This window comes from Penicillium longicatenatum (genome assembly GCF_028827895.1).
Source record: "Penicillium longicatenatum strain IBT 33135 chromosome Unknown contig_7_segment0_segment0, whole genome shotgun sequence".
NCBI lineage: Eukaryota > Fungi > Ascomycota > Eurotiomycetes > Eurotiales > Aspergillaceae > Penicillium > Penicillium longicatenatum.
In genome coordinates this window covers 635778-662131 of record NW_026643124.1, presented here as the reverse complement: position 1 = coordinate 662131, position 26354 = coordinate 635778, and the positions used below count along the sequence as shown (strand labels likewise).

Genomic DNA, 26354 nt, shown 5'->3' with positions numbered 1-26354 from the left:
ATTCGTCATGAGATTCTCTATTCTGGAGGTCCACCTCACATCATACATCATATAGCTATCAGTCACAAACAAATGCTGCCAGGCCCTGCCGGCGGTTTCATTTCTAAGTATAAGCAAGAATAAAACGGAAACGACCTATCGTTCACATGATCCTTCTGAGGGGGGAATAAAACTAAAATTCAAACTCCTTGCGGAAAACGTTCACGTCCATACCGGCGACGACCTGGTCAGCCAGATCCCGACGTCCCATCTGGCTGAAGACACGGCGCAGCGTGTCGTATAGGTTCGTGCTCTGGTTCTGACTAATGTGAAGCATGCGCTCAAGGCGCTCATCATCCAGGCCATCGGGCGCTCCACCGCCGCCGATAATCTCGCGGGCACGCTCGCGGCCCTCTTGTTCGACCACACGGTGCATGGACAAAGCGCCGAGAAGGTGCTGTGCAGCTTCGGGGTAGCAGCCGATGTTAATGCAGGACACACCAAGGTTGTAGCGGGCGCGCACGAAGTTGGGGTTGATAGTGAGGGCCTGCTCATAGGCTTCAATAGCTTCCTCGGAGCGGCCTGAGTTGGCCAGGGTCGCGCCGAGACGGTTCCAGAGCAAGTGAAGCTGCTCACGCTGGTTGGTAGTGCCGGATTCAGTGGAGGCCAGAGCAGCAGAGAAACAGTCGACGGCCTTTTCATATTCCTCGGCACAGTAGAACAGTACACCCAGACCGACTTGGACGTCAGGGTCCATTTGGGCACCGGATGGGGAAAGTTGAGCTGCTTGGATAAAAAGCTCTGTGACACGTTCATGCAGGAGTTGACGGTCTGTGAAGCCAAGGTCTGCATCGCCGGATACCTCGTTCGGGTTGATAATCGACGGGTATTTGTGAGACAACCAGCGCTCCAGGGTCCGGTATGCTGTCGAGTCGTAGCCTTCGTTGGTGTACGAAACAGCCAGACCCATCAACGCATCCAGGTTACCGGGATCCATCTTGAGTGCCTGCTCCAAAGCCCGAATTGCCGGCAGTTCTTTCTCATTCTGGGCCTGTGCCGAACCCAACATTGTCCAGGCCTTCACATGTTGTGGGTCCTTCTGAACTGCAGCTTCGAACGCAAGGGCCGCCAAAGACAGGTTACCGCCCTCTTGCATAATCTTCACGCCTTCTTCGAATGGGTTGTTCACGGACTGGTACACATTGTCTTCCTCAAACATGTAGTCACCGAGCTGGGGATCGCGGAAGCGTGTGTTCAGGCTATCAAAGCCCTCCCAGTCACCCAAATCCCCGACATGCACACTATCAGTAACCTCGAAATCGTCTTCTTGCGCCAATTTTCTGTTCGTCGCCGTCTCAGCCTGAACTCGTTCCCACACGGACTCAAAGGCATCATTGGTGGGCACTGACCTGTCCAACTCATTCAATTCCGCCTCCATGGCCGCATTGGCCTCCTCGTCCGTCTGCTCCTGATTACCCGCCGTCTCCATCTCAGCAAACTGTGCCTCCCAGTTCTGATCGTCGAGCTCCACCATTCGTCCCTTGCCCTTATCCTGTGCGGTGCCTTCCATAGGCTGCTGCATCATCGGTCCACCCATACCACCCATAGGCCGCATCATCCCCATGCCGCCCATGCCGCCATACATGCCACCCATCGCTCCCATCGGTCGCTGGTATCCCGACATCATGGGCTGGGTGGCGGTGGTAGCAGGGCTAGAATTCTGCGGCATGCCCATCCGACTCTGTTGCTGGAATCGTGCAAACTCCGCGGGCGCAAATCCAGATGCGTTGTTCATCTGTGCACCAGGGAACGCAGCCTCCATGCGGGCCTGCTCGCCGGTATCGAACTCGGCTGCCCACCCGGGTGACCCCGTGCGGGGTGTGGCACCCTGAAAGTTCTCCAGCTCCCGGCGCATCTGCTCCATCGCGAATGGTTGAGGTGAGGGTCCATTTAATTGTTGTCCGGACTGCTGCATGAAATCATTCATCTATCGAGCCCCGAAAGAAAGTATGTTAGTTGACTGGATAATCGGAGAATATAACCTTCGGAAAACAGCGACTGCTTTGCACACGCACCTGGTCTTGTCCGCCCATCATACCATGAGATCGCATGCTTTCTTGCATGCCTGGCCCCCGGCCGACCAGCCGGTCACGCTGTAGAGACTTGTCATCTTGGACATGCTTGGTGAACTGTGTGAGGGGGTTTCCCGCCGTGGAGCATTCCGCGCCACCGAGGAACGACATAGTGTTGACGTATTCTGGAAGATTGATTGTGTAAATGCAGGAATTAAAAAGAAAAACGAATCACCGGTGCAATGATAGTGCACACCGATACTCGGGAAGGAAAGAATGGAAGAGAAGCAATGCCCCGGATAATAGCGTGGGGTTGATCGCTCAGCCATCGAACGGCGCTAAGACGCTTTCCGTCAGCCGAGGTTCCCCGGTAGTCACGTGGCTCCCATGAACTATACGGTCCAATGCTGATTTATAAGATGCGGGGATGAAGTATGACAAAATAGGGTTCAGGCAGTCTCGCTGCGCATGCTGCATTATCACCCTGTCGCTGTAGGCTAAATTCCAGCGAGTTATATAACAATTCTGCTCAACACCACGCCATGCACACCTTGGTACCCCGCCCAGAGGCCTCGGTGTTGAAACATGAGTATTGAATGTCAACCAAAGCAATTGGACAGCACGTATGTGCAATATATGCAGAATATCATCTCGTTAATACAATACCCAAACATTCCTCACTCCTCATTCCCTATCGATCAAACTCCTCAATCCCGCCAGATTTACACATCCGCCCCATAATAACAGTAGTAATCGGTAATATAGCCCCCCTAGCAACCTCCCACTCCTTCTTTTCAACATCCGTCAACCCATCTGGACACTTAAAGTCCAAAAAAACAGTAACTCTCTTCTCAAACCCACACCTCTCATAAAACGGTACAGCATTCGGCGCAGCTTCAATCCAAATATCAAGCCCGCCCTCATCCGCCCTTTCCAAACCCCACTCCATAAGCATATAGGCGATACCCTTCCTGCGGTATTCCGGAATGGTAAAACAGCTACCGAGTGTCATATAGGCTTTTTTGCCAGAGTAGCGTTCTCGTGTTTCGAACTCGGCTGTTCGGAGGGTCCGGAACGCTTGTTCAGCGAAGATGCGGGCTCCGCCTGCTGGGTGGCGGAGTGACAGGGATTGAATTTCTGCTTCGAGGGTTTGCGGGGTGGAGGTGTTTTCTGGTATGAGGATCCATTCTGCGCCGCCGAGGATCGGCTCGTTTGGTGGGTGGGGTGTTTCTTTTGAGCCAGTCACTTGGAGCCAGGTTGAGGTTGGGTTTGAGGGTGCCTTTTCTAAGTTTTTCTTTCGTGCTTCTTCTGCGGTTGCGGATATCGTTTCCTCCAGGCTGTTGTTGAGTAGAGGGCAGTAAAGGCGGAAGACTGGTTGGATGGGGTTTTCAAAGGCGTAGCGCTCTGCGGCTATTACAGCTGGGAACTCGTTGGGATTTGCATGTACGCGGCTAAGGAAGTATGGCATGATGTGCTGTGTTTGTATGGTGTAGGTAGAGGGCTGAGGTATCGTGTTGGGTTTGGGTTTATAGTTTGTATCGACCCCATACCAAGCTGACTTCCACGGCTGACATGTTTCTCCACTTTAGCTCCACCATACTATGCACATTAAGCATATACATCGAAGGTTGAAGCAGTCTTTTCCAACTCTATCACAGTGATCCCGGGACTATGGGTGATTCAATATACAATCAGAGTGGTATTATACAGTCTACTATAGTACATATTTGAACATCACGCTACTCCACCTTCGGGTCTTTGGCACGCTGTCGATCAGCAGCTTCAGGAGCATCCGATTCTGTGGAATGATCCATGGCCTTTTCAACGGATTCGGCCATCGATTCTTTCTCCATTGCCCTCTTCGACCACAATGCCGGCAGCCGCCCCGAGTGCATCATACCCACCTTCTTCCGGTTCGTAAACTCCACTTTCAACTTCCGCCCATACGGAGCCTTCCGAGCTAGCACCTCCATGCCCCACATCGCGGATTGAACATCAATAAACTCTGCATGGGCGAAGCCACGCGGAACACCCGAGCGGCGATCTACTGGAACCCGGATATCGACTGTATTATGCACATCACTGAACAAATCCTGGATATCACGGTCTGTAAGTTCGTAGGGAATGCCGCCGATGAAGAGTGTGTTGGTGGGTTCATGTTCGATTGTTCTGTGTTGAATAGCGCTGCGGGCGTACTGTAGGACAACTGGACGGCCACCGAGGATTTTCATATGTTGTTTTTCGACCGCGAGCTTAGCTTCTTCAATAGTATCGAACTGGACGTAGCCGAATCTGGAGGATTGTCAGTACCAGACTCGCTTGTGCATATTACGGAGATAGCTTACCCTTTGCTTATCCCCCGATTATCATGCACAATAGTCGTATTTAACACAGTTCCGAATTGCTCGAAATGCGCCCTCAGGTCCTCGGCTGCAATATCAAAGAACAGATTGCCCACGTAGACTGTCTCGCATGGCGGGCTAATCTCGTAGTTCTTGGTTGATTTTCTTGAAGCCGAGGCCGCGTCAACTTGCTTCATCTCTTCATCAAGCAATTTATGGCGCGACCTCCTTTTCTCTTGCGCACTTTCCTTTTGTGCTTCCAGATCCGCGGCTTTGGACCTCGCATACAAGTCGTCGTAATCGATGTCATACTCTAATGCCTCTCCTTTCGTAAAAGCTTCCTCATCTGGTGTAAGAGGGGCGCTGTGTTTCTTAGCGAGCTTAGAGAGATTTCCTCCGGGTCGCCTTGGAGATTGTTTTTCTGATGGTTGTTGGTCTTTCTTTGTAGAGTTCCAGCGCACATGAGCGGAGAGAGATGGGTGTTGAGACAAGACGTTGGGAATGTATCGAAGTGGGTCTGCGCATCGTAATTGATACAATGTGGCCGAAGAAGAAGATGCTGAGGGAGTAAAGAGCCGTGACGAGGCTCGGCGGAGTGAATGCCTGGGAGTGGTCATGTTAGTTCTTGTCGTGGAATAGAGTCCGAGATCAGCGCATTTGCAGGACTGTCACAAGGGCAGGACTCCAAGACTGAGGTGAATCATACATTTTGTATTGCCGGTCTAGCGCCGGTTTTCTAGCACAAATGTAGCCAAGATCGAGATCTGATTTTGGAGAGATCGGAGTTCCGCGCGGAGTTGAGCGTATCGAAAAGTTTCGGGAGCGATTTGTCACGTGCCGATAACAGTCGGCAACTGGTGGGCAGCACAGGTAAGCGCTGAAATGATAGATATGGATGACTACAGTGTATTCTAGTCATCTCAGAGAAAACAGAATCGGTCGACATGGAGGATTATTGAAAGAGTGAAGTTCAATACAGCAGAATCCCAATTATCATACAGGAAAATCAGAATGCACCTTGCAGCACTCGTAAAACCAAACCAACGAATTAGTACTTGGTGCTTCGTACATACCATTAACTTTTCAACCAAATCCTCCCATCCAGTTTAACGTTCCCACGGTATCAAAAGAGACGAACATCAGAGATCCAGCCTAGTCTAGCCCAATCTTATACACCAAAGGATCTCCAGGTACAAACAAGGAGAATAGGAAGAGGGGAGATCAAAAAGAAACTCAATTCGAATATAACTTGAAAGAGGATCATTTAGATGTACTAAATTGATCCTTGGCTCCGGCCAGAGCTACCTGGCTGAGACATGGGTGTAAACCCCGTCGCAGAGGAGCCATTGCTCTCGCCGTTTGGTGGCGAGAACATATTTGGTACCCGACCAGCAGCGCCAATGTCGTTCTGCGTAGTCGGCATACCATTCGCTGCTCGTGATGTCCCAAGTGGACTTGGAATTTGAGGCTGTGTCAATCCAGCAGGTTGTACTGTTTGTCCTGAGGGATCCACCATGGGCCAGAACTGATTCGAAGCGCCAAAATTAGGGTTCTGAATGTAGGTATCCCAAGCCTCCTGCAACAGAACGTTAGCGAATGGAATTCAAAACGGTGCATTTCATGCCATTATATTTCAACTTTACTTACCCAGTCAAGATTGGCCTGCATGTCCGGCATCTGGCCAAACATGCTGCTGAAAGGTGAAAGAGGCCCACCCAGCATTTCAGCCGAGGTGCCTGCACCTAGGCCCACGCCTGCAGGCATCGGCGAATCAGTCATTCTCATGGCCGGATCCGAGAAAGGGGATAGACCCGTGTTCATGGGACTCATCCCACTACTCAACAAACCCAGCGTCATAGCAGCATTCTGCTTCTCATCCTGTGGCTCGAAAATGTTGTTTCCGGTGCTATTCTCAAGCCCCGGCAGATTGCTATGTAGCTTGCCAAGCATTACCCCGAGGATACTGCTGGCTTTGAAGGCCTCCATGCTCCTGTCGCGCATCTCATCCCAGATTTCTTTCGAACGTTGGATTGCTGCAGTCATCTCGTCACGTCGTTCATGGCCCCATGTATACGTGTCACCGGATGGTCGGCCCGAGGCTTGGAGTGTGTTCCCATGGTACAGATCAAGACTGGCAATTGACGCAGCCAAGAGGAAGTCTGCTGAGCTGAGGGATGTGACTAGGTTCTGGCGACCGCGTAAACGTCCACTCTGCGATTCTGTGTGAAGAATTGACTGGACTCTGAGCATCTCCATGGCTGAGTCGATACAAGTTCGTCGAGAGTAGGTAAAGCGGGGGTTCTCGCGTGCACGAACGAGATACGGTCTATGTAGCACAATCTGTGCCTTGTGGTAGACCATGTTGACTGTATAGCGAGACATGATCAGTTGCACCGGATCCAACTGACAGTCTTCCAACGGGCGGAGACGCAGATGATCAGGAATTGAATCCCTAGCATGCCGAAGATCGGCATCAAGCTCCATGGTTTTGTCATAGGAAGCATTGGAGATGGATGAAGCATGCTCATTCACACGTCCAAATGCAAACACCAGACGAGCCTTGGTTATCAGGTACGAAATCGGTGTTGGCTCGCTCAGCTGTCGGGGTTGTGGCAGTTCTTTGGAGTCTTCGTCAAAGTCATCATCATAGAGATTCTGCGGCAGATCTGTATCACTGTCGGCGGCCCGGAGCATACTCGGCATGCCAACTTGGAACGAAAATAGCACATCTGCTACCCGGACAAATGACCACACCCGCCGTCGCATCTCACCCTGGAATGGTGTGATGTTAGGGAACACTTTTGAATCTCGGTGGTATCCCATTCGCATCGCCAGACGGGCAATCACACCTGTCATAACCCACACTGACACATCTGCTTCCCGGGTCTGCGAGAAGTCACCATGTAAATGGAAAACTAGAGCTTCAATCAGATATGGATGTGGTTTTGTGTAATCCGCTAAAGTCAGGCATTCTGCAACTGAATTTCGGAAGGAGCTGGCCATGTCCATAGCCTTGCCTCTGAACTCAGGAGGCTCGTCACCTTCTCTGTAATATGAGAGCATGGCCAATCTCATCATTGCAAATAGCATCGCGATCCACACAATTTCAGTTCGAGAAGTGTCCTCCCAGTGCCTGTTGTATTGGGACTGGAATGTCGGGCCATGAAGGATATGTGTAGCAGGATCATAGCTGTTGAAGTAACGAGCAACAAGGAGGTCGGTCATATATTTGGAAGGCAAAGAAGACAGAATCTCTGGTCGGCTGAGGGGTTTCATCACCCCGAATAGCAGCGTTGACCCAGGAACATCGGTCTCTGGACGAGATGCCTTGAGCTTTTCTGCTTGTTCCTCAAACTGTTTCTTATGTGTTGTATAGAAATTCCGTACCTCGGTGATCTATCCAAAATTATCAGACATGAAAATCTTCCCTGGAACCAAGCAAGACTTACATCATTTAATACAGAGGCCCAGTGTGCATCGCTGATGTAGTAGGACTTGTTATTGTCCATTTTCATCACACCAAACGACTTCGTCACCTGCTCCGTATCACTCTCCTCTGCACCATGGATACCATCATCAAGTTCCAGCTCATGAGAGAGTCCCGTAGACCCCGCACTACTATCTCCAGATATTGTAGCCATGGCAGCCGCAGGGCCCGCCGACTGCGCACCATTCGTCATCAACGACAAGACCAGGCCCTCCAGCCGGTCAATACGATTTTGCATATCATCTGGTGAGGTCGGCGTTGTCTGTTGTTGAAGGTTCTTCTTCCGGGTATTCACTTGTGCATATGAGCAGGAATGCGCATCGCCTCTTTTGACACAATTTTCGCACGGGTTGGAGCGATTGCATTTTAACCTAGCAGTAAAGCGTCGATTAGCACAGTACAGGATTTCGGGTATAATGGCCATCGGATGCCGGTTTTCCAGCTGCTTACTTCCTGTGGCGGCAAGGCGCGCACGAAAGCGGGACTCGATTGCGTTTGCGGATGATTCTGAAGTCGGGCGAGTGAGCGCTTCCGCTCGACGGGGTTGTAGAGGGCGGCGTGGGCGACATTGTGCGGTTTTGAGAATTTCGGTCTAGGTGGTGTGGTATATGGTGTTTCAGATATTTCACTCACGAGCCACGATCTCTTGCTTGAGTATTTGACGTTGACTCGGAGACAGCTGCGATGGCCTCCTCTCTGAAGGAGTCGAATCTGCAACGCCCAGAGTATCCCTGTTGAACAGAATCGGATGAACGTCGAAGCTTTGCGCGAGGAGCCTCGTGGGATTGATAAAGCTGGCGGGGTAACTGAAAGCACCCTTTCTGCCCCCTGACGGTTGCGACTGCGTAGTATCGCGCTACTAGTGGGCTGATCTCGTTGGTTGGCCGCAAAGGCGCACAAAGGCGGCTATTGCTGATCAAATAGATGCGCAAAGATCGGTGTGATTAATTTGCTTGTGCCGATCTCGACTTTCGCGGTCACTTGTAGGAAATGGCGGTGCCCGAAGCTCTGGGTCTGGTTTCAGAGGGGTGTGGTGACGAGAGTCGAGACTCGGGTAGGATCCGAGGCGTTGGGGGCTAATAAAGCTTTAGGAAGACCGATAAGAAGTTGACTGGGATGGCGCAAGGCAGCTACTATTCCCCTTGACCGTCTGTTGAAGAGAAGAGAGTAGAGAGTTTAGAGGAATGTTAAAGGATGATTTATCGGTCGCAAAGTTATCTCCGGGTTTGGGTCTTATCGCCATGATGATCTCGGCGGGATGCGATCGGGCCTTTAACGGGGATGCATTTTTCTTACTGTACAATGCTTGACCTTGGGTATATTATCGGCGCTAGTAAGTCTTTTCCCTATTTGAGATGAACTAATAAGACTCCGGACTTTCTTCGTAGGATCATCGCAGGCACCCCCTCCTCTTACGACTATTAAGGTTCCTATCCAGGCTCCGTGGATTATGATTGGTCTCCAGGTCCTTGTGAGTCATCTCAGCGGATAAGTTACCGTCTAGACCTGCAGATATATTACGTGGAGTGTAGCCTGTCAGCTTGATATTTAGGGTATGACTGCAGCCATTCATTACGAAGTCTACAAGCATCCGACACCCTACTGACTGATGGACCTGGACCTATAAGAGAATATGGCTGAACCAGCTTCAACCATGCGCAACACGTCATGCTATTGGAGCCTTCGATATACTAGAGAGATATAGCTCTAAGTACTCGCACCATTCGGGCTATTCTCTCCACAACGGTAACTAAGATCACTAACATCATACTCTCTCGGCACATCCAATCACCTATTTTGTCAAAAGGTGCTCTATATGTAGAACATGGCAGCTCTTCTACCCAATGGCCCGATCGCTCATGCTCGTGAACAGTTCGGTCTAGCTTGAAAATACATCACTAAGATCCCAGGCACCTGAAAGGAGACTTTGCAATTTGAAATTCTGCTGATCGAGTCACGCTTGTTTGAGGTATCCCAACTGACGAAGGCAAAGAGCAGCTAGAAGACTGGGGTAGTGGCTCATGGTTTTTCCGGAGCCTTATACGAAGCGGTGCAGCATAAGTAACGAACACCATGGCCCTTGGGACAAGCTTGTGGTACATATCTCATTAAATGCGCTTTTAGATTATGCTCTGCCAAGAGGACTCCATTTGCTATCCCTGAAAACCCAGAATTCGCTAGCATTCCAACGAACTTGGCAGGTATCTGCAGGTTTGCGATGCCGAGCACCAATCTCGTATCACTAACGCGGAACCGTCGATCTTGTTCGTGAACCACCTGCCGTGTTTCACCAAGATAATAAATTCATTCGTCTCAGCAGACTGCTCAGATTCGGGAAAGCATGAAGTAGAAAATAGAATTTCTTATTCACGTTCGCGTCATTATACTGCCCATGGTGCAGGTATCGTACGTGCCCGAAACCTGATTATCTCGGATGACCAACCACCTATGAAGTCAATTTCTCTACCCGAACCTGGTATAAGTCCTAGTTCTTGAACTTTAAATTACATATAAATTTAATCATCGAAGTCTGATGAGCATAACACCTCTTTGATACTAAATGCATGTGTGACGAAGCACTACATCCTTGTCGTCTTCCCTGCCTTCTCTGGGCATTTCCGGGACCAGCATCTTCAGTTTCATCGTTCACCTTCGCTGCTCATACAACTGCAGCTGCTGTAAGGTCATTTTTCAAGCCGTATAGAATGGCTCCCAGATTCTCACAATCGTCAGGTATTTCGGAGTCCAGCTCTCGAGGAGCCTCCTCTATGGCTTCCACGCGCCCTTACATACAGATCAAAAGAGGGTCATCTGGTTCCGAAATACTCGAAAACATCGCAATAGATCAACCGATACCTACTGAAAACACAAAGGTCGCAATTCCTCGGCATCGAACTGGCGTTGTGCCCAGAAATTCTGGACGAGTATCTCGGGCATGCGAATCCTGTCGCTTGCGAAAAACAAAATGCAGTGGCGATAGTCCAGTTTGCAGACAATGCGACGAGTTAAAAGCTATATGTGTATATCCACTGTCATTCCGTGAGAGGACAAAGCAGTAAGCACTATCATTAATTTTGTGGTAGATCCCCTTGTTTTGGCCCGCTCGAACGATACGCTGGAACTGACATCTTGCTCTATAGACAGATCCGTGGTTTGTCGCAAAGACTACGAGAATATGAACATGTGCTCAAGGAAGTCGAAAATGTTGTTCCCGAACGCATATCTAAGCGAATTCATGCTTTGCTGGTAAGAAACTCCTGCGTTATCCGCATCTCGATACAATTACGGTGTCTAACGTCGATGTCAGAACAAGGGAGAATCCTCTGACAACACCACAAAAGAATATCCCATTGACATATCATCGATGCACGATGCCGATTCGGTCAGCTCACGGTCTGCTGTATCATTGGAGGCAATGGACATAATTGAAGATAGCAATATGGCCGATGACTCGCCGCCCACCAGAGATGCCGAGAGGAGCTCAGATATAAGCTGGCGGAAACAAGGGCAGGAGGAAGCGGCCCATCGCACCAAGAGTCAATCCGAGCTTCCTAACTCCAGCAAGACTGATCAGTCTCACGATCAGTTTGATCGACATAGTATGGACTGTCGCCACGAGGACTTTGATATTGGAGTGGCGAAACGAGTACAAACATGTTGAATTTCTCGACTGATGGTTAATTTTTTTTTTTCTTTCTTATCACCTTGGCCGTATGATTCGGAATATCATGAATTCTCTTTCCCTGGAGCTGCAAGAAAACGAAACGCAGCTCAGGCTTGCAGGCATAAGCAACCTCAAACAATGACAGTGACAATCTTACAACCCTTGGAATCGTCAAGCCTGGCGGCGGTACGATCAATTCCAAGGTTTGCAAATACGATGTACGTATACTCTGAAACTTTCTAGCCATTTAATTTAAAACAAGGAGACGGCTCGCCAGATCATACTCCGCACATTGAAGCCTGACCTAGTCTAATCATGGTCAATTTATCAATTGCACGATAAGCCAACCTCCCGCGCATAGTGGTAATCTTTTACAATAAAATGAAAAGCAATAGCAAAGTACACAGAAAATAAGACAAAAATAAGGTACACGCCCGGCGGAACCTTGAAGAAATAAAGGGTGAAAAAGAAGAAAAAAGGTAAAAAGTGACAAATAAAACGCAAGGTGAATATCAAGGACACAACAGGACAGAAGCCTCCAACACCAATCACAAGTTGCAGCATTACCTCCATTAACGGAGCCAATGGTGGTATGCTGTAGCCAGCTTGTAGCGTCCTCGGCCTTGATTGTTTTTGCTTGTTTTAGTGGGTATCAGTACACATAGCTCGTGGTTAAGATAATCGGCCGTGTGTTCATACAGCTGAATTAGAAGGACATGGACGTGAGTCTCGTGCGATCTGGACAGATCAGGGGCTCTTGAGCGAAATTACCCCCTGATCGTCCTCGCCTGGAAAGTTGTCTACTCGTCAGCGCCAAGGGTCCAGGACGGCTGGTTGTGGCGGCTGGGGTTGCGCAGTGATGTCGCGGTGCGAACGGGCTCAGGAGATTTATCATAATTATCCCATGAAGACTCCATCATTTTAACCGACTTAAGACGATCCTCGGGAACGGAGACCTTCTTATTGTCTTTGTTGGAGACAGCAGGGGAGATATCACCCATCGCCCAGTGCACGTCGGAGCTCTTCTGTCTGTTTGAGTTGTTGCTCAGCTGCGACAAGGGCGCCGAGCCCTTAGACTCTTGTTCGCCTCCGTCGAATAGGCGGTTTTCGTACAGACCCTGGCCGCGGCTCTGGTAGGAGCTGATAATGCGGCCATCATCCTCTTCGGCGTCCTCGTTCATCTGGAAGTGCACATCCGCGTCTCGACGGGGCTTGTTCACATGTTGGCGGACGGGCGGTGTCGGTGCACTCGCCTCGTCACTGCAGCCAAAGTTGCGGTCTTGCTCGCTGAGTCCAACAGGGACAGGGGGGGCCTTTTGCGGAGTGGCAACGTCACCGAAATCCCACTGGGGCTGGTTGCGCGGCTTTACACGCTTGGGCTCCTCGGGCTTCTCCAAATCGGCGTCAGCGGCACCAATCTCGAAGTGGTTGAACCTCGTGGGGTTGCTCTTATATGGAGCACGGGTTTGGTCCAGATTGAGATCATCTCGGCTCTCCTGGGGGTTGCCAACACTGCCCTTGGGCCCTCTCTCGGGAACCTCCAGATCAGCGTTGTCACCACCAATCTCGAAGTGGTTGAACCTCTTAGGGTTGCTCCTGTATGGGGCGCGGTCTTGGTCCAGATTATCTTCGTCTCGGGGTTTGCGAGGACCGCCCTTGGGCGCAATCACTCGCTCGGCCTTCGAGGGTGTGGGAGGAGCCTCCTCGTCAATGAAAATATCGGACAGGTTGCGCGCGGGGGGTTTCGCAGATGATGGCGCATAAGGGAGGACGCGGGCAGCGGGGGCCTTGCTAGGCGACAGAAGCTCGGACAAGGAGCCAGCCCCATAAGGATCTCTGGTGTGTTTCTTGCCGGGGGAGGATGGTCGCGGAGGACGTTCGTTCTCGTCCGTGTCCTTACCGGGGGAGAGGAGGTTGGCAAGGGAGCCAGCGCCATAGGGGTCCCTGATGTGTCGCTTGCCGGGGGAGCCAGGTCGCGCGGGAGGTTCCTTAAAGTCACCCTGGGATGGAGGCAAAGACGGAGCTGGTTGCGCATTCGCAGCCGATCGCAACAAACGGATATGCTCTAAGCCGCTGCGAATGGGCCAGTGTCGACTGCGCGCGCCGATCATTTCCACCTCCTTCAAGAGCGAGCCCTGGTCCCAGTAGATGCGGACCTGTTGAATCTCATGTTGGGCGTTCCAGCGGACGATGTGGAGCTGTAGGAAGCTGCATTAGCACTGCTGCAGGTCATGGGGATCTCGGGGAATTTACCGTGGGGATGGTCACGACGCGGTCGGCCAGGTAGTCCTCACTCAACGAGGGGAGATAAGCCCCACCGTTCTCGAGGAACTCGAGTGTTGTCTCGATATCTAACACCAATGAATCCGAAGATTCAATCGCATTGATGATATCCTCTGCCTTTTTCTTGACAATGGACGATTGGCGCGACAGATGGGTCAGTACCGAATCACTGCCCTCGAATTTGGTGGTTGAGGTGACATAGATCAACGAGATATTGGCGGCGACATTGGCGGATTTAGGGTCCGCAAGGAACTTGCGATACTCAGTGCGGAAATAACTCATGGTCAACCAGTGGTACCCCAAGTAGTTTTTCACGACGCAAGGGAAACGTGGAAAGATGGTATTGTAGCAAAGGAAGGATGGGGGAAGGTATCAGGGGGAAATTGAGACCAGCCGAGGGGGCACCTGGTGGGAGATTACGGCTATGTCGCCAAAGGCCGAGACTAAAGGATAGAAAGAATCACACTGCAAGGGACTCTGATCCACCGGGATGGCCATTGTTTGTTCAGCATCTACGCATGTACGCGTCCGAAGAGCTCGATGATCGGGGGTACCAGGTACCTAGGAAACCATAGAAACTGCCATACTATTGACTGGTAGATGGTACCTGGCCGATCAAAGTCATCCAGTAAATAAAAGCACGCGCACGGGGAACCAAGAAAAAACACGCCAGTGTTTCACCTGGCCGCGGGAGAGCCCCAGTCGGAGCCACGGTTTTGGAGCCCGCGTCTCTCCGGCAACTCATGCCTGATACGTATAGAGTTCACACGAAATGCGTAAATTCGATTCGGTAATTTCTTCAGTAATTGTACATGTCTAGGTCATTCGAACAATGACATTGTATTCGAAAGCACTCGTTTCTCGCTGTTGCTCTTAGCTGGAGACGGAGAGAATCTTCAGCTACAACCCTGCTCAAGTGGTCTTTTAGGTTGTCTGCTTATGGGACCCTCGCTAGGTTAAATTCAAACCTACTTGCACAAATTGGCATAGTTGCAATGCATGTATTCAAAACATTGGAGCGCCTATTCGCCAGATCTCTCTTTTTGTTCTGTGATAGGGATAAACGCCATCTGAAGTATAGTCATAAAAAGGGTTGACAGATAGTGGGTATGTGGTGCGGCTCGTTTCTCATTACAGGGGCCTGTAATAAGAAAAATTAAATATAAGCATGTGAATCATTGGAGCAAAAGTGAGCCCACTTACCCAAGATAATCCTCCTTGATAGTGCCAATCGCATTGATCGCAGCCACGTCGGGCTTCACACCAAGAATCTTGAGTCGCAAACTAGTACCTTTCTCGATCACTTGATCTGCGTGGTCAGTGTATTGTGGAGGAACGGTGTTTGGTTCCCACTTGATGTCGGAGGGAATGTTCTAAGATGCAGGTTAGTCATAGTCTTCAAGGCCATGCATAAGTCCATACTTTTCGTGCAATGAAGACAGATAAGGGACCGGCCAGTGTGAAAATGCCCGTGGGCTTCACGGAGGTGACAATAGCGTCGACCTGATTATGTTGATGTCAGCCAAAGATTGAATTCGTAAAGCCAGAGCTTGACCCAAGTCTGGACTGGTCCATGTCTCAATCTCATGCACATACTGTCTCTCCCCGGAATGGTTTCCAGATAATTGCGCGATACTTGATTGTGTATTCAGCGTGGCCGCTGGAGGGTATGACTCGGCCCTCGCCAATGTCGACCATATCCATCACACAGATCACGAAGTGATCTCCCGTACACCGACCTTCCTCCTCCTCGTTGAGTCGGGTAATTAGGTACTCGCGCATATTGGGTCCGAAGTAAGAAGGGTGCAAGGTGATCACCTTGGCCTCTTCTTTGAGGAAGAACATGTTTGCGGAAGCTCACCAAGCCAGCTCAATTTGTGGTCTCGGTGGTGAGGGGATTCGACGCTTCGCGATTGTTGATCTTAAGGATGGGCTGTGACACTGCTCGCGAACAAATTAATGAGGCGGGAAGGGGTTTAAAACGGTGCTGTGACTTTGCGCAAGACAATGCGATGATTTCAATCGAGGTTGAGTGTCAATGAGTCTGCTACCATGGCCCGAAGATGGTGTAAAGGTAGGAAAAGATGCGCCTAAAGGAGTGGGCGGGTAGAGATAAGCAGGTGCTGAGTCTGCCTGAGATATGAAGGCAGATCGCAATACTGCGGGCACGCTGGAGCTGCTGACAATTTGTCTCCGGGTTCATGGCGGGCAGGTCCAGGTCTAATTTGGAGTTGGATCATGTGACCTTCAGCTGTGGATTTAGTCGGTTCACTTGCTCCAAAACATGCGACACCAGATAGTATTATCAATTGAGATTGCGCTGGATTTCCGTGCGAAGCTCAATCCTAACTAATTTGCCTTGATTTTATTATCAAGAGGATATCATAATTGAGATAGGTGGCATCAGTGGGTTCCAACATAAGGTCCAGGATTGCTTGAAAAATATATAACGGCTAGAAAGCAAACAGACAAACCAACATTCCAATATAGAACCCAGTCGTATAATAGCATTGCACGTCTTCCTAAATCAACATAAACTTTGTGTATACATACCTATACATATGCCTATCCAGTCAATACGTATAGGCAATATTCACTTCTGGGCAATGTTTTTTAAGACCGACCTTCAGCTTTGAAGTAAGCTGGCACTTTCAAAGTTGAGCAGATATCAAGCAATATTAACACCACAACTACATCTCATTTGGTCATTGGTAGAATTCAAATATTGCGTAAGTTAGTTGCAAAAATCTTTATGGACATGCATATTGCTATAGTTGGATTGTACCCATGCAGATTTGTAAATCATCTTTTATCGTCATCTAAAGAGCATCCTGTGCCGTACCTGGTACATACTGATCTAAAAGTCAACAACTAATCTCCTATATAGGCTAGCATTATTCGAGCACTTGAGCGTTATATTTTAATGAGAATGATTTATGAATTACACAGATATTGTAAAGTGATTTCAAAACAGTACAGAGAATTACCACTCTTAGTTACATTTTAATTCCAACAATACCGTACAGAAACAGCTCCATTGGAGCACCTCGGCTCAAACACATGGCACCACTCAGCGCCCACGTTTAGCTGATGATAGAGCTTCCCCAACATTTCGTTCCCAGCACCACCCCGCCCTCGTATAATCTGGCGACCACCCCAGGATGGCGCTGAATCTGGAGAAGCAGTTGCTCTTCGTGAGTCCACTCAGATCAGAAATATTTTTTATCATGATACTGACCGAATTTCTCAGTATGGAGCTTACCACAGCAACCCGGTAAGGCATCTTATTATTGGACAACCGAAGGCGTGGGCTCATTACTATCTAGGTGAACGTGGCAATTCACATAACCTGTGTTCCGATCCTGTTGTTCACAGGTATTGCTCTGGTACGTGTTTTCCCCCTCTGCAATATTCCTCCAACGCGACCTCGTAATGAATACGAACTAACTCGATATCCGATCTGAACAGGGTTGCAACAGCCCATCGCTTTTCAACGTTCCAGATCTCCTGAGTGTCGAATACCTCCCTCCAAATCTTGGAACAATCGCTGCCTTCATTTACGCGATATTCTATGTCCTTCTCGAACCGGTCGCAGGCGGCCTGATCGCACCGCTGGTGATTGGGTCCGCGGCATGCGGGAACTACCTCCTCGGAAGCTACGGAATGGTCGTAAACTACTACGCAGTAGGTATTCATATCGTGTCATGGCTAGCACAGTTTGTGGGACACGGCAAGTTCGAGGGACGGGCTCCGGCGTTGCTGGATAACTTGGTCCAGGCGCTGTTGCTGGCACCGCTGTTCGTGTGGATGGAGATTCTGTTCTTCTTTGGGTATCGGCGAGAGCTGAAGCAGCGGATGGACAAGAATGTCGAGGTTGAGATCGAGAAGATCCGCAAGGAGAAAAAGCAGAAGAAAGGCAAGGAAGCGGAATAAGGTCATGGATCATATGGTTTGTACTTTGAGGAGCAGTCGGGTGTGATGTTTGATTGGTTTCGGGACTAGTCCTTGGGAAACCATGCCTCTGATGAGTGTCATCGTAGACTACGGATTATGCAAATCCGATGATATCCAGATGTCTTATGCTTGCGTGTAAATGGAAATTGGGGAAGGTTGATGTCATTTCGGAAGGGGTTCATAATGTTACCTAGGCCCTGGAAGAGGTAGTAACTCCCCATATAGATTTGTCCCTAGGACCATGGAATTAGTGCCAGCTTTGGGTGACGGTGCAGATATACAGTGCACATTTTACACTGGATATATAGCTGTATACACTGTTTACTTACTCCAAGGCGTTAGCACCCCATACTATTTACTAACCGGTTGCCGTGACGAAACCCATTACCTAAGCCACACACCTGACCAAGGATTCCGGCGACCCGAAGAGAAAAAAACGGGAAGCGGCTGGCCCGTTCTCGGAGCACCTCGCACAGTACCATAATGGTCGATTTTTGATGGGGAAATTTAGAGTCGTATGAAAGGGAAGGAAATGTAAAATCTTTTGGAGCCAAAAGTAAAAAATTGGGAAGCTATAGTTCATAATTAAGCCATAATTTCAACGGAAAGAACAGCGTGGAGGTACACTAGGGCCACATCGGAGGGACCAAGCCCCCCTAAAACGGTCTAGCGCGAGACCTGAGAATCCAATCCTCCCGACAAAGCTCTCCCTTCCCACCCGTCCACAACCTCTTCTCTCCTCTCCGAACTCCTCTCCCCAATTACATCCTCCCTCTCAGAGAATTTATCCTCACACCCTCTGAACCCCTTTCATAATGTTCAGGAACGCTCTGCGGCAGTCCAGCCGCTCGGTTGCGGCCGTCCAGGCCACTGGCCGCATCGCCTCGGTGAGTCCATCCCGTCCTGGCCATCCTCGTCCATCGCCCTGTCCGACCTTTCCATCTCAAATTCGAGCTCGATTGGTCCTCGGATCCCTATCCTCCTCTGCGCCCATCCATTGAGGATACTTCGATTACTCTAGCATCCCCCGAGCTCGTCGTTAACAAAGTTTTCGCCATGTTATAGGTTCGCGCGGCTGTCCCCGGCCCCATTGCCGGTGCCTCCAAGCAGGTCCGCTCTTACGCCTCTGAGGCCAAGGCCACCCCTACCGAGGTCTCTTCCATTCTGGAGCAGCGCATCCGTGGTGTTCAGGAGGAGGCTGGTCTCGCCGAGACCGGTCGTGTTCTGTCGGTCGGGTACGTCAATTCCGCCCGGGGCGGGTAAAGGGTCGTGAGGGAGAAAAATTCGGTCACCGGATACAACTTCGCCAAAAGCGCCCACGCCTACCACCAAAACAATTCGAATCGAACTAGAAACTGACTATCTATCAAATAGTGATGGTATCGCCCGTGTCCACGGTATGACCAACGTCCAGGCTGAGGAGCTGGTTGAGTATGTGACCCCCTGTTATCCGAAAAGTCTTGGCATTATCAAGTTACGAAAACTAACAAACCCTATAGGTTCGCTTCCGGCGTTAAGGGTATGTGCATGAACTTGGAGGCCGGCCAGGTCGGTGTCGTGCTTTTCGGTTCCGACCGTCTCGTCAAGGAGGGTGAGACTGTCAAGCGTACCGGTGAGATTGTGAGTTGTCCTCTCCTGGGTCTGATTTTGATATTGGATCTTCAGCCTCCTTTTTTATTTGCACCCCTTCCTAACATAATTTCCAGGTTGACGTTCCCGCTGGTCCCGAGCTGCTCGGCCGTGTCGTCGACGCTCTTGGTAACCCCATCGATGGCAAGGGTCCCATCAACGCCTCTGAGAAGCGCCGTGCTCAGCTCAAGGCCCCCGGTATTCTTCCCCGTCAGTCCGTCAACGAGCCCGTGCAGACTGGTATGAAGTGTGTCGACTCCATGGTGCCCATTGGCCGTGGTCAGCGTGAGTTGATCATTGGTGACCGTCAGACCGGTAAGACTGCCGTCGCTCTCGACACCATGCTCAACCAGAAGCGTTGGAACTCTACCGGCAGCGAGGCCGAGAAGCTCTACTGTATCTACGTTGCCGTTGGTCAGAAGCGTTCCACCGTCGCTCAGCTCGTCAAGACCCTTGAGGAGAACGACGCCATGAAGTACTCCGTTGTTGTTGCTGCCACCGCCTCCGAGGCCGCCCCCCTGCAGTACATTGCTCCCTTCACTGGTTGTGCCATGGGTGAGTGGTTCCGTGACAACGGCCGCCACGCTGTCATTATCTACGACGATCTGTCCAAGCAGGCCGTTGCCTACCGTCAGATGTCCCTGCTTCTCCGTCGTCCCCCTGGACGTGAGGCCTACCCCGGTGATGTTTTCTACCTGCACTCTCGTCTGCTCGAGCGTGCCGCCAAGATGAACAAGACCCACGGTGCTGGTTCCTTGACTGCCCTGCCCATCATTGAGACCCAGGGTGGTGACGTTTCTGCTTACATTCCCACCAACGTCATTTCCATTACTGACGGCCAGATCTTCTTGGAGGCTGAGCTGTTCTACAAGGGTATCCGTCCCGCCATTAACGTCGGTCTGTCCGTCTCCCGTGTCGGTTCCGCCGCCCAGGTCAAGGCCATGAAGCAGGTCGCCGGTTCCCTGAAGCTTTTCCTTGCTCAGTACCGTGAGGTCGCTGCCTTCGCTCAGTTCGGTTCCGATCTGGATGCCTCCACCAAGCAGACCCTTGCCCGTGGTGAGCGTCTCACTGAGCTGCTCAAGCAGAAGCAGTACTCCCCCATGGCCGTTTCCGACATGGTTCCCCTTATCTTCGCCGGTGTCAACGGTTTCCTTGACCAGATTCCCGTCGGCAAGATCCTCCAGTGGGAGAACGACATCCTTGCTCACCTCAAGAGCTCCTACCCCGAGATCCAGCAGACTATCGACAAGGAGGGCCAGGTTTCCAAGGAGCTTGAGGCTAAGCTCAAGGAGGTCATCGGTGCCTTCAACAAGTCTTTCAGCGCATAGGTGAGCTAAGAAAACAACTTTGAGGGGTCCATGGTGATCGTTCTGTTTTCCTGACTCTTTCTATGTGTATAGACAAGATAGCTTGTACAATTTTGAGGCCATAATTTCGTTCTGTTCCTCTTGGTCCTTGACGTCTCCCGGCGAATTTCGATTTCAAGCCCTGGATGTAGCGATGTAAGGCTGTTCAATTCTGTCTCTACTGGCTCTACTGGTCCGGGGTAGGAATCATGTTTCGCCGTGAGATACTTGGACTGACTGGGGCTGCTTGATCTTTGACCTTCCAAAATGTGATTATATCCTGTACGTTTAGATTTTTTCCGCGCATCGGGGGGCGCGTGATGGGAGGACACCAAATTAACTTCCGTCTGGTCTCCATGTCTCTCTCCATGTTGGATCTGCAATTCATTTTCTTTTGTTCTATTTATTCCAGTAAACATCTCGTAGGCTTCAAATCTGTCCTGCTATTCAATGGTACTCGATCCGGGTAGCAGATCGGTGACACCTGTTGATTTGGCAAGTATAAGAAATTGTGCCCACTTATGTCAATGAAATTACTGCCTTTCCAGCAACCCATTCTCCTTTAATACTCCCCATCTATTGGCCGTGTTAGTCTTCATAATCATCTATTTATCCCTTTAGCTTGGGATTCAAAACCCGGCATAAGCGATCTCGGCAAGTGAGACCGAAAACGGCACCCGATCCTCTTATCGATAAGCGAACAATCTTTTTCCCTCGAGGCAAGTCCCCCGCGCGTTCTATATATCCCAATTCCTGTTGTTCAGAGTATCAATTCTCGTCATGTCGGCTCCTACGAACTCTGCGCCTGCCTCGTGCAAGGTTATGCTTTCCAAGCACGTGGCCACTCGCCTGCTCAGCGAGGTCCAGGAAGGCGTCAAGACTCTTGAGAAGCCGCCACACCTGGTCGGATTTCTAGCGAACAATGACCCCGCGGCGCTGATGTATGCGCAATGGACGCAGAAGACCTGTGAAGAGAAGTGAGTTCAATTACCTGGCAACTTGTTTGTCTATGGCGTTCTCAGTGGCTTCGATCTGTTGGTGGGGTTAGTGGGTATGATTCATACTTGCCCCTCGTCGCGCAGAGATGGAAGCACCATACATCCCAAACAACATGAAAAACAAAGAAAAATATCCAGACAACATGACTATCAAATAAACTTACGTGATACAATTCATTAACTTACCACAGTGGATTCAAGTACACCCTCCGCGAAGTTAGCCGCGACGACATCGAGGAACAAATTATCGATGCCAACGCCGACTCCAACGTTGACGGCATCATTGTCTACTACCCCATCTTCAACAACCGCCAGGACCAATACTTGCAGCAGATAGTTGATGTCTCCAAGGATGTCGAAGGTCTCAGCCACCGCTACATCTTCAACATGTACCAGAACATCCGCTTCCTCGACCCCGAAACCAAGCGCCAGAAGTGCATCCTGCCCTGCACGCCGTTGGCCAACATTAAGATCCTCGAGTACCTGAACATCTACAACACTATTCTGCCTTACGGAAACCGACTGTTCGGCCACACCATTTGCGTTGTGAACCGGTCCGAGGTCGTAGGACGCCCTCTTGCTGCTTTGCTGGCCAATGACGGAGCTTGTGTGTACAGTATTGATATCACTGGTGTGCAGAAGTTCACTCGTGGTGAGGGATTGCAGAAACACAGACACGAGATTGTTGATCTTGAGGGCGCGACAATGAAGGACGTTGTCCCCCTGTGTGATGTTGTTATCTCTGGTGTGCCGGGTGAGAAGTTCAAGTTCGATACTAGCTTGCTCCGTGAAGGTGCTGTTTGTGTCAACTTCTCCAGCGAGAAGGTGAGTCATTATTTCAGTCTTGGGAGTTGATTGAAATTATCATTTGACTAACATGATGTACAGAACTTCGGCCCTGAAGTCAAGGAGAAGGCCTCCCTCTTCGTTCCCTCCATTGGCAAGGTGACCATTGTCGTCCTACTGCGCAACTTGCTGGTGAGTTCGAACCCTATTCCGCTTAGAGTAAAGAAACATTTTAGTGAATATCTGTTAACGTCTGCCATAGAGACTCATCCAGAACCGCCGGGTAGATGATGTCAAGCCAGCTGCTGCCACAGAGCGCCCTGGCACTCTTGAGGCTGAGGCCGCCACGTAAACATAGCAAATTGTATGCTCCCAAAAGGATGGATGAATACCGGGAATACGTTGAAAATCCTGATGTAGATTTGTTTTTAGCCAAATGAATATATGTATGTTCTTATCATCGATTTTAAGGTTGTATAATTCGAAGCAGTGGCCTAATCTGCACTATCGCGAGAATTGATATCAATTGCAAGGACACTGTCAACAAATGAGGAAATCCGGACTACTAGATGCCTTGGTGATCGTAAATTCCCATACATTGGTAATACGCGAACGAAGAATATGCTAAATGCACCCTATCACAAGATCCCGAGGTCAAGCCAACATTTTAAACCGAATATGAAACATTGCTCTCAATGTTTTATGCACATCAAGCGGAGCAAGCTCTATCGTCCTGAATCACCGCTGTTCTTCTTCTCACTCTCCTTCGCCGCTAGTCTTAATACATCAATTTCACTCGCCAACCAGCGGCGGTACGGCTCCGGGTGGAACACGCCGTCTGTCGAGAACCATGTCGTGAAAGGAGCTTCGATGCGCTTGTCCTGTAGGACCTTGCCAGCAGGGGATTTGTATTGGACGTGGAGTTTGTAGGGAACGGAATTCTTAATGACAGACGAGGAGATAGATATCTGGGACATCAAATCTGTTAATACCGAGCCTAAACGTAGAGGAGAGCAATACTCAAGTATTTTTACTTACCGTCTCGCCAGTCTTCCGCTTCCCGCAAAATACTTCCCCGGCCTCAACAGCCCAAATCCAATATGTCAGGGCGGTGTTGAGGATAAAGTAAGAACATACGGCGACAATAACCCATGTCGATGTGGCGGCCTCCCAGCCTAGCTTACGGTCTGCATAGAAGGTGAATGCCGAGATTGCGACGGCACTGTAGCCCAGCGCGAAGCGGACATTGGTCTTGGTGTGGTCTGGAGTGAAGGTGTAGGGCGCGGGGAGGTTCGTCAAGTAGGGAACTAAAGCGTCATCGCTAGTAGATTTGAGGTCTGGAAGCAGACGTATATTAGTTAGTCCCGAGAAATACATTTAGATACTCTCTCGAGCAAACAAGGGTCTTGTAACTCGCAAGTTGGGGTACGTAGATCTGGGGAGACGAACCGTTGGTCGAGTAGATAGGCACCTTGGTAGTCGCCATGGCTATGATTAAGACAGAAAGACAGATAGTATAGTCGTATCTGCTAGAGGTCCAGCCAAAATTGTTGCAGACAAGGTATTTCGTGGCGTTGATGAACAGTGTTTATCGCAAGGACACAGTTGCGGGTTGGAGAGAGCTGGAGCTCGCGCGGGCCAATGAAAGCCGCCGCCGCGAACCTCGACCACTTCAGTCCAACATCCCCTTCACCTCCCCCACACCAGCAAATCAACCGCCACGGGAATTCTCGTTGGGAGTCACTTGTGCAGCACTCTCAACTGTAATTGCTCTGGCCTTTGACTCTGTCCATCATGGCCTTCCAAGGGGCTGAGCAGACCATCCTTCGGGATCCGGCGCTTTTGTGAGAAGCCATTCCAATGGACGTGGAGATACCCAATCTAACAGTTAATTGAACAGTTATTGGATTTTGTTCCCGATTTCAGTGGTCATGGTACGAGCAAATTTATTTGCTGTACAAACTTCATTCTAATCCATCGCACGAACAGATCCTGACCGGAATCCTGCGCCACTACGCAACAGTCCTGATGAACACCCCCCCGAAAGCCCCCGCTACCCTCGCCGCATCGCGCGAGCGCCACGCTCTTCTCCGTGGTGTTAACCTGCGGAACTATGCTTGCGCTGTTCTGGACCGTGAATCCTTCGAGATGCGCAAGAACTACCTGATCACCGGCTTCCGTAACGGCTCGTTCCTCAAGGACCCCAACAACCGGGGCCAGCCTCCTGCTAATCCTATGACCGACCCAGCCGGCATGGAGCAGATGATGGGTATGCTGAAGGGAAATATGATGATGATGATTCCCCAGACGCTGATTATGAGCTGGATCAATGCGTTCTTTTCTGGATTTGTTATCTGTGGGTGTTCCGCGAGGATATGGATAATTGTGCATTACTAACGGCCTTGAACAGTGAAATTGCCTTTCCCCTTGACTATTCGCTTCAAGTCGATGCTCCAGTCTGGTGTCATGACCCGCGATCTAGATGTGCAATGGGTGTCTAGTCTGTCATGGTACTTCCTCAACCTGATGGGTCTTCAGTCTGTCTTTGGATTTATCTTGGGCAGTGACAATGGTAAGTGACGCTAGGATTTTCAGACAATGGGATAGTGGCTAATGTGTTTTGTAGCTGCCAACCAGATGGCTCAACAGATGGGCATGGCTAATCCCGCTGCCATGATGAACCCGATGCAGCCTGGACAGGACCCCGATAAGCTGTTTTTGAGCGAGGCCGAGAACCTAGAGGTTATGGAGTACTTCTCCATTTTGAATGGAATAGAGGAGCGAGTCTTACTGAACTTTGCTCCCGAGGTGAATTAGATTGGCTTAATTGAAGGGAGATAGGTGTCCATGTACGGTATATATGAAAGGGCAGTTGGCTCTGAATAGATCATGTTCACAAAGTTGGCAGAAGCCTACAAAAAGCATATACGAGTGCTGCATATCTTGATATACCCAATCTTGTTAATGAAAACATCCATTATCATTAAACATCCTAAGAATTTCATTATGTCGTTACCACGTTGAAAATCAACGGTAATTGATCACACTGTTTAACACCCAGACCTCTCCGTTGGCCACCTTCTCCGCAATACTGTCAACCTCAATATTGCCAGGTTGTATCTAGTACCAGTCAGTCACCAAAATCTTCACAGCAGAGAAAGAAATCTAATACTCACGAATATCTTGTCGCCCTCCTTCGTCCATTTAAGCTTCTCTCCTCTCAGCGATTCCACCTCCTCTCCTTCGTTCCATGGGTTAACAGGAATAAGATGTGCTTCGACAAATCGTTCTAGATTCCGCTTCGCCCGATCCTGCCCATCTTGCCCTTCATAGGCATTCACATCCCCAAACTTCGCATAATCCTCTGGGTCTTCCCACGGTTTCCGGGGCAATGCCTGGACAGCACTATTCCGTGGTGCCAACACAGTGATATTTCTTGAGGAATCATTCAAACGAGAGGCGATGGGGTCAAAATCGCGGGTCAGCTGAGCGAAAATATTGATTCCCTTGGTTTTTGGAAGGACATCACAAATCATAGGTACATCTGCACCTGGACCTGTTTCGGAGCCTGTAGGCTGCGGTTTGGTGAAACCTGGGATGAGTTTATCCATGATAAAATGTTGATTTTGCGATAGACCTAGCGGGCTTTGTCGGAAAGTGTTAGGGATAGAAAGACCTAAAACAGCAGCTGAAGTGCCTAGAGTAATCCACAGCAAAAGCAAGGATGCGATTTGAGTGAAATGTCTCATCTTGGCTGAACTGGGTAGTGGGATGCACAATGCAGTACAGTTTCAGCCCATGACGCAAGGTACCA

At 50.0% G+C, this 26354-nt stretch overlaps 12 protein-coding genes across 12 annotated transcripts; 5 read left to right on the top strand and 7 right to left on the bottom strand.

Moving 5' to 3' along the window:
• Positions 1 to 172: 172 nt before the first annotated feature.
• N7484_010524 (tetratricopeptide repeat protein) lies at positions 173 to 2222 on the bottom strand (the record flags this gene model as incomplete). The annotated part of the gene is made up of 2 exons (XM_057120911.1): positions 173 to 1966; positions 2055 to 2222. 2 exons carry the CDS (start codon positions 2220 to 2222, stop codon positions 173 to 175), a joined length of 1962 nt encoding a protein of 653 aa, XP_056966665.1.
• A 520-nt stretch (positions 2223 to 2742) lies between these two features.
• N7484_010523 (GNAT family N-acetyltransferase) lies at positions 2743 to 3519 on the bottom strand (the record flags this gene model as incomplete). The annotated part of the gene is made up of 1 exon (XM_057120910.1): positions 2743 to 3519. The coding sequence occupies one exon, from the start codon at positions 3517 to 3519 to the stop codon at positions 2743 to 2745; it is 777 nt and encodes a 258-aa protein (XP_056966664.1).
• A 271-nt stretch (positions 3520 to 3790) lies between these two features.
• On the bottom strand, positions 3791 to 8449 carry N7484_010522 (uncharacterized protein; the record flags this gene model as incomplete). Its single annotated transcript, XM_057120909.1, has 7 exons — positions 3791 to 4343; positions 4397 to 4756; positions 4855 to 4996; positions 5699 to 5969; positions 6041 to 7789; positions 7843 to 8251; positions 8331 to 8449. The coding sequence occupies 7 exons, from the start codon at positions 8447 to 8449 to the stop codon at positions 3791 to 3793; spliced, it is 3603 nt and encodes a 1200-aa protein (XP_056966663.1).
• A 2795-nt stretch (positions 8450 to 11244) lies between these two features.
• Positions 11245 to 11541, top strand: N7484_010521 (uncharacterized protein; the record flags this gene model as incomplete). The annotated part of the gene is made up of 1 exon (XM_057120908.1): positions 11245 to 11541. The coding sequence occupies one exon, from the start codon at positions 11245 to 11247 to the stop codon at positions 11539 to 11541; it is 297 nt and encodes a 98-aa protein (XP_056966662.1).
• An 803-nt stretch (positions 11542 to 12344) lies between these two features.
• On the bottom strand, positions 12345 to 14109 carry N7484_010520 (uncharacterized protein; the record flags this gene model as incomplete). Its single annotated transcript, XM_057120907.1, has 2 exons — positions 12345 to 13742; positions 13798 to 14109. The coding sequence occupies 2 exons, from the start codon at positions 14107 to 14109 to the stop codon at positions 12345 to 12347; spliced, it is 1710 nt and encodes a 569-aa protein (XP_056966661.1).
• An 849-nt stretch (positions 14110 to 14958) lies between these two features.
• Positions 14959 to 15672, bottom strand: N7484_010519 (DNA-directed RNA polymerase II subunit RPB7; the record flags this gene model as incomplete). Its single annotated transcript, XM_057120906.1, has 4 exons — positions 14959 to 14968; positions 15031 to 15200; positions 15250 to 15330; positions 15424 to 15672. The coding sequence occupies 4 exons, from the start codon at positions 15670 to 15672 to the stop codon at positions 14959 to 14961; spliced, it is 510 nt and encodes a 169-aa protein (XP_056966660.1).
• A 1316-nt stretch (positions 15673 to 16988) lies between these two features.
• On the top strand, positions 16989 to 17760 carry N7484_010518 (2-hydroxy-palmitic acid dioxygenase MPO1; the record flags this gene model as incomplete). The annotated part of the gene is made up of 4 exons (XM_057120905.1): positions 16989 to 17021; positions 17078 to 17101; positions 17154 to 17213; positions 17296 to 17760. The coding sequence occupies 4 exons, from the start codon at positions 16989 to 16991 to the stop codon at positions 17758 to 17760; spliced, it is 582 nt and encodes a 193-aa protein (XP_056966659.1).
• An 836-nt stretch (positions 17761 to 18596) lies between these two features.
• N7484_010517 (F1F0 ATP synthase subunit alpha) lies at positions 18597 to 20738 on the top strand (the record flags this gene model as incomplete). Its single annotated transcript, XM_057120904.1, has 5 exons — positions 18597 to 18668; positions 18847 to 19016; positions 19156 to 19212; positions 19281 to 19401; positions 19488 to 20738. The coding sequence occupies 5 exons, from the start codon at positions 18597 to 18599 to the stop codon at positions 20736 to 20738; spliced, it is 1671 nt and encodes a 556-aa protein (XP_056966658.1).
• Positions 20739 to 21536: 798 nt separating this feature from the next.
• N7484_010516 (methylenetetrahydrofolate dehydrogenase (NAD(+))) lies at positions 21537 to 22892 on the top strand (the record flags this gene model as incomplete). The annotated part of the gene is made up of 4 exons (XM_057120903.1): positions 21537 to 21733; positions 21946 to 22579; positions 22643 to 22732; positions 22803 to 22892. The coding sequence occupies 4 exons, from the start codon at positions 21537 to 21539 to the stop codon at positions 22890 to 22892; spliced, it is 1011 nt and encodes a 336-aa protein (XP_056966657.1).
• Positions 22893 to 23265: 373 nt separating this feature from the next.
• N7484_010515 (signal peptidase complex subunit 2) lies at positions 23266 to 24026 on the bottom strand (the record flags this gene model as incomplete). Its single annotated transcript, XM_057120902.1, has 3 exons — positions 23266 to 23508; positions 23579 to 23877; positions 23990 to 24026. The coding sequence occupies 3 exons, from the start codon at positions 24024 to 24026 to the stop codon at positions 23266 to 23268; spliced, it is 579 nt and encodes a 192-aa protein (XP_056966656.1).
• Positions 24027 to 24334: 308 nt separating this feature from the next.
• Positions 24335 to 25357, top strand: N7484_010514 (ER membrane complex subunit EMC3; the record flags this gene model as incomplete). Its single annotated transcript, XM_057120901.1, has 5 exons — positions 24335 to 24384; positions 24441 to 24474; positions 24530 to 24896; positions 24951 to 25112; positions 25167 to 25357. 5 exons carry the CDS (start codon positions 24335 to 24337, stop codon positions 25355 to 25357), a joined length of 804 nt encoding a protein of 267 aa, XP_056966655.1.
• Positions 25358 to 25567: 210 nt separating this feature from the next.
• On the bottom strand, positions 25568 to 26289 carry N7484_010513 (uncharacterized protein; the record flags this gene model as incomplete). The annotated part of the gene is made up of 2 exons (XM_057120900.1): positions 25568 to 25660; positions 25717 to 26289. 2 exons carry the CDS (start codon positions 26287 to 26289, stop codon positions 25568 to 25570), a joined length of 666 nt encoding a protein of 221 aa, XP_056966654.1.
• Positions 26290 to 26354: the final 65 nt, after the last annotated feature.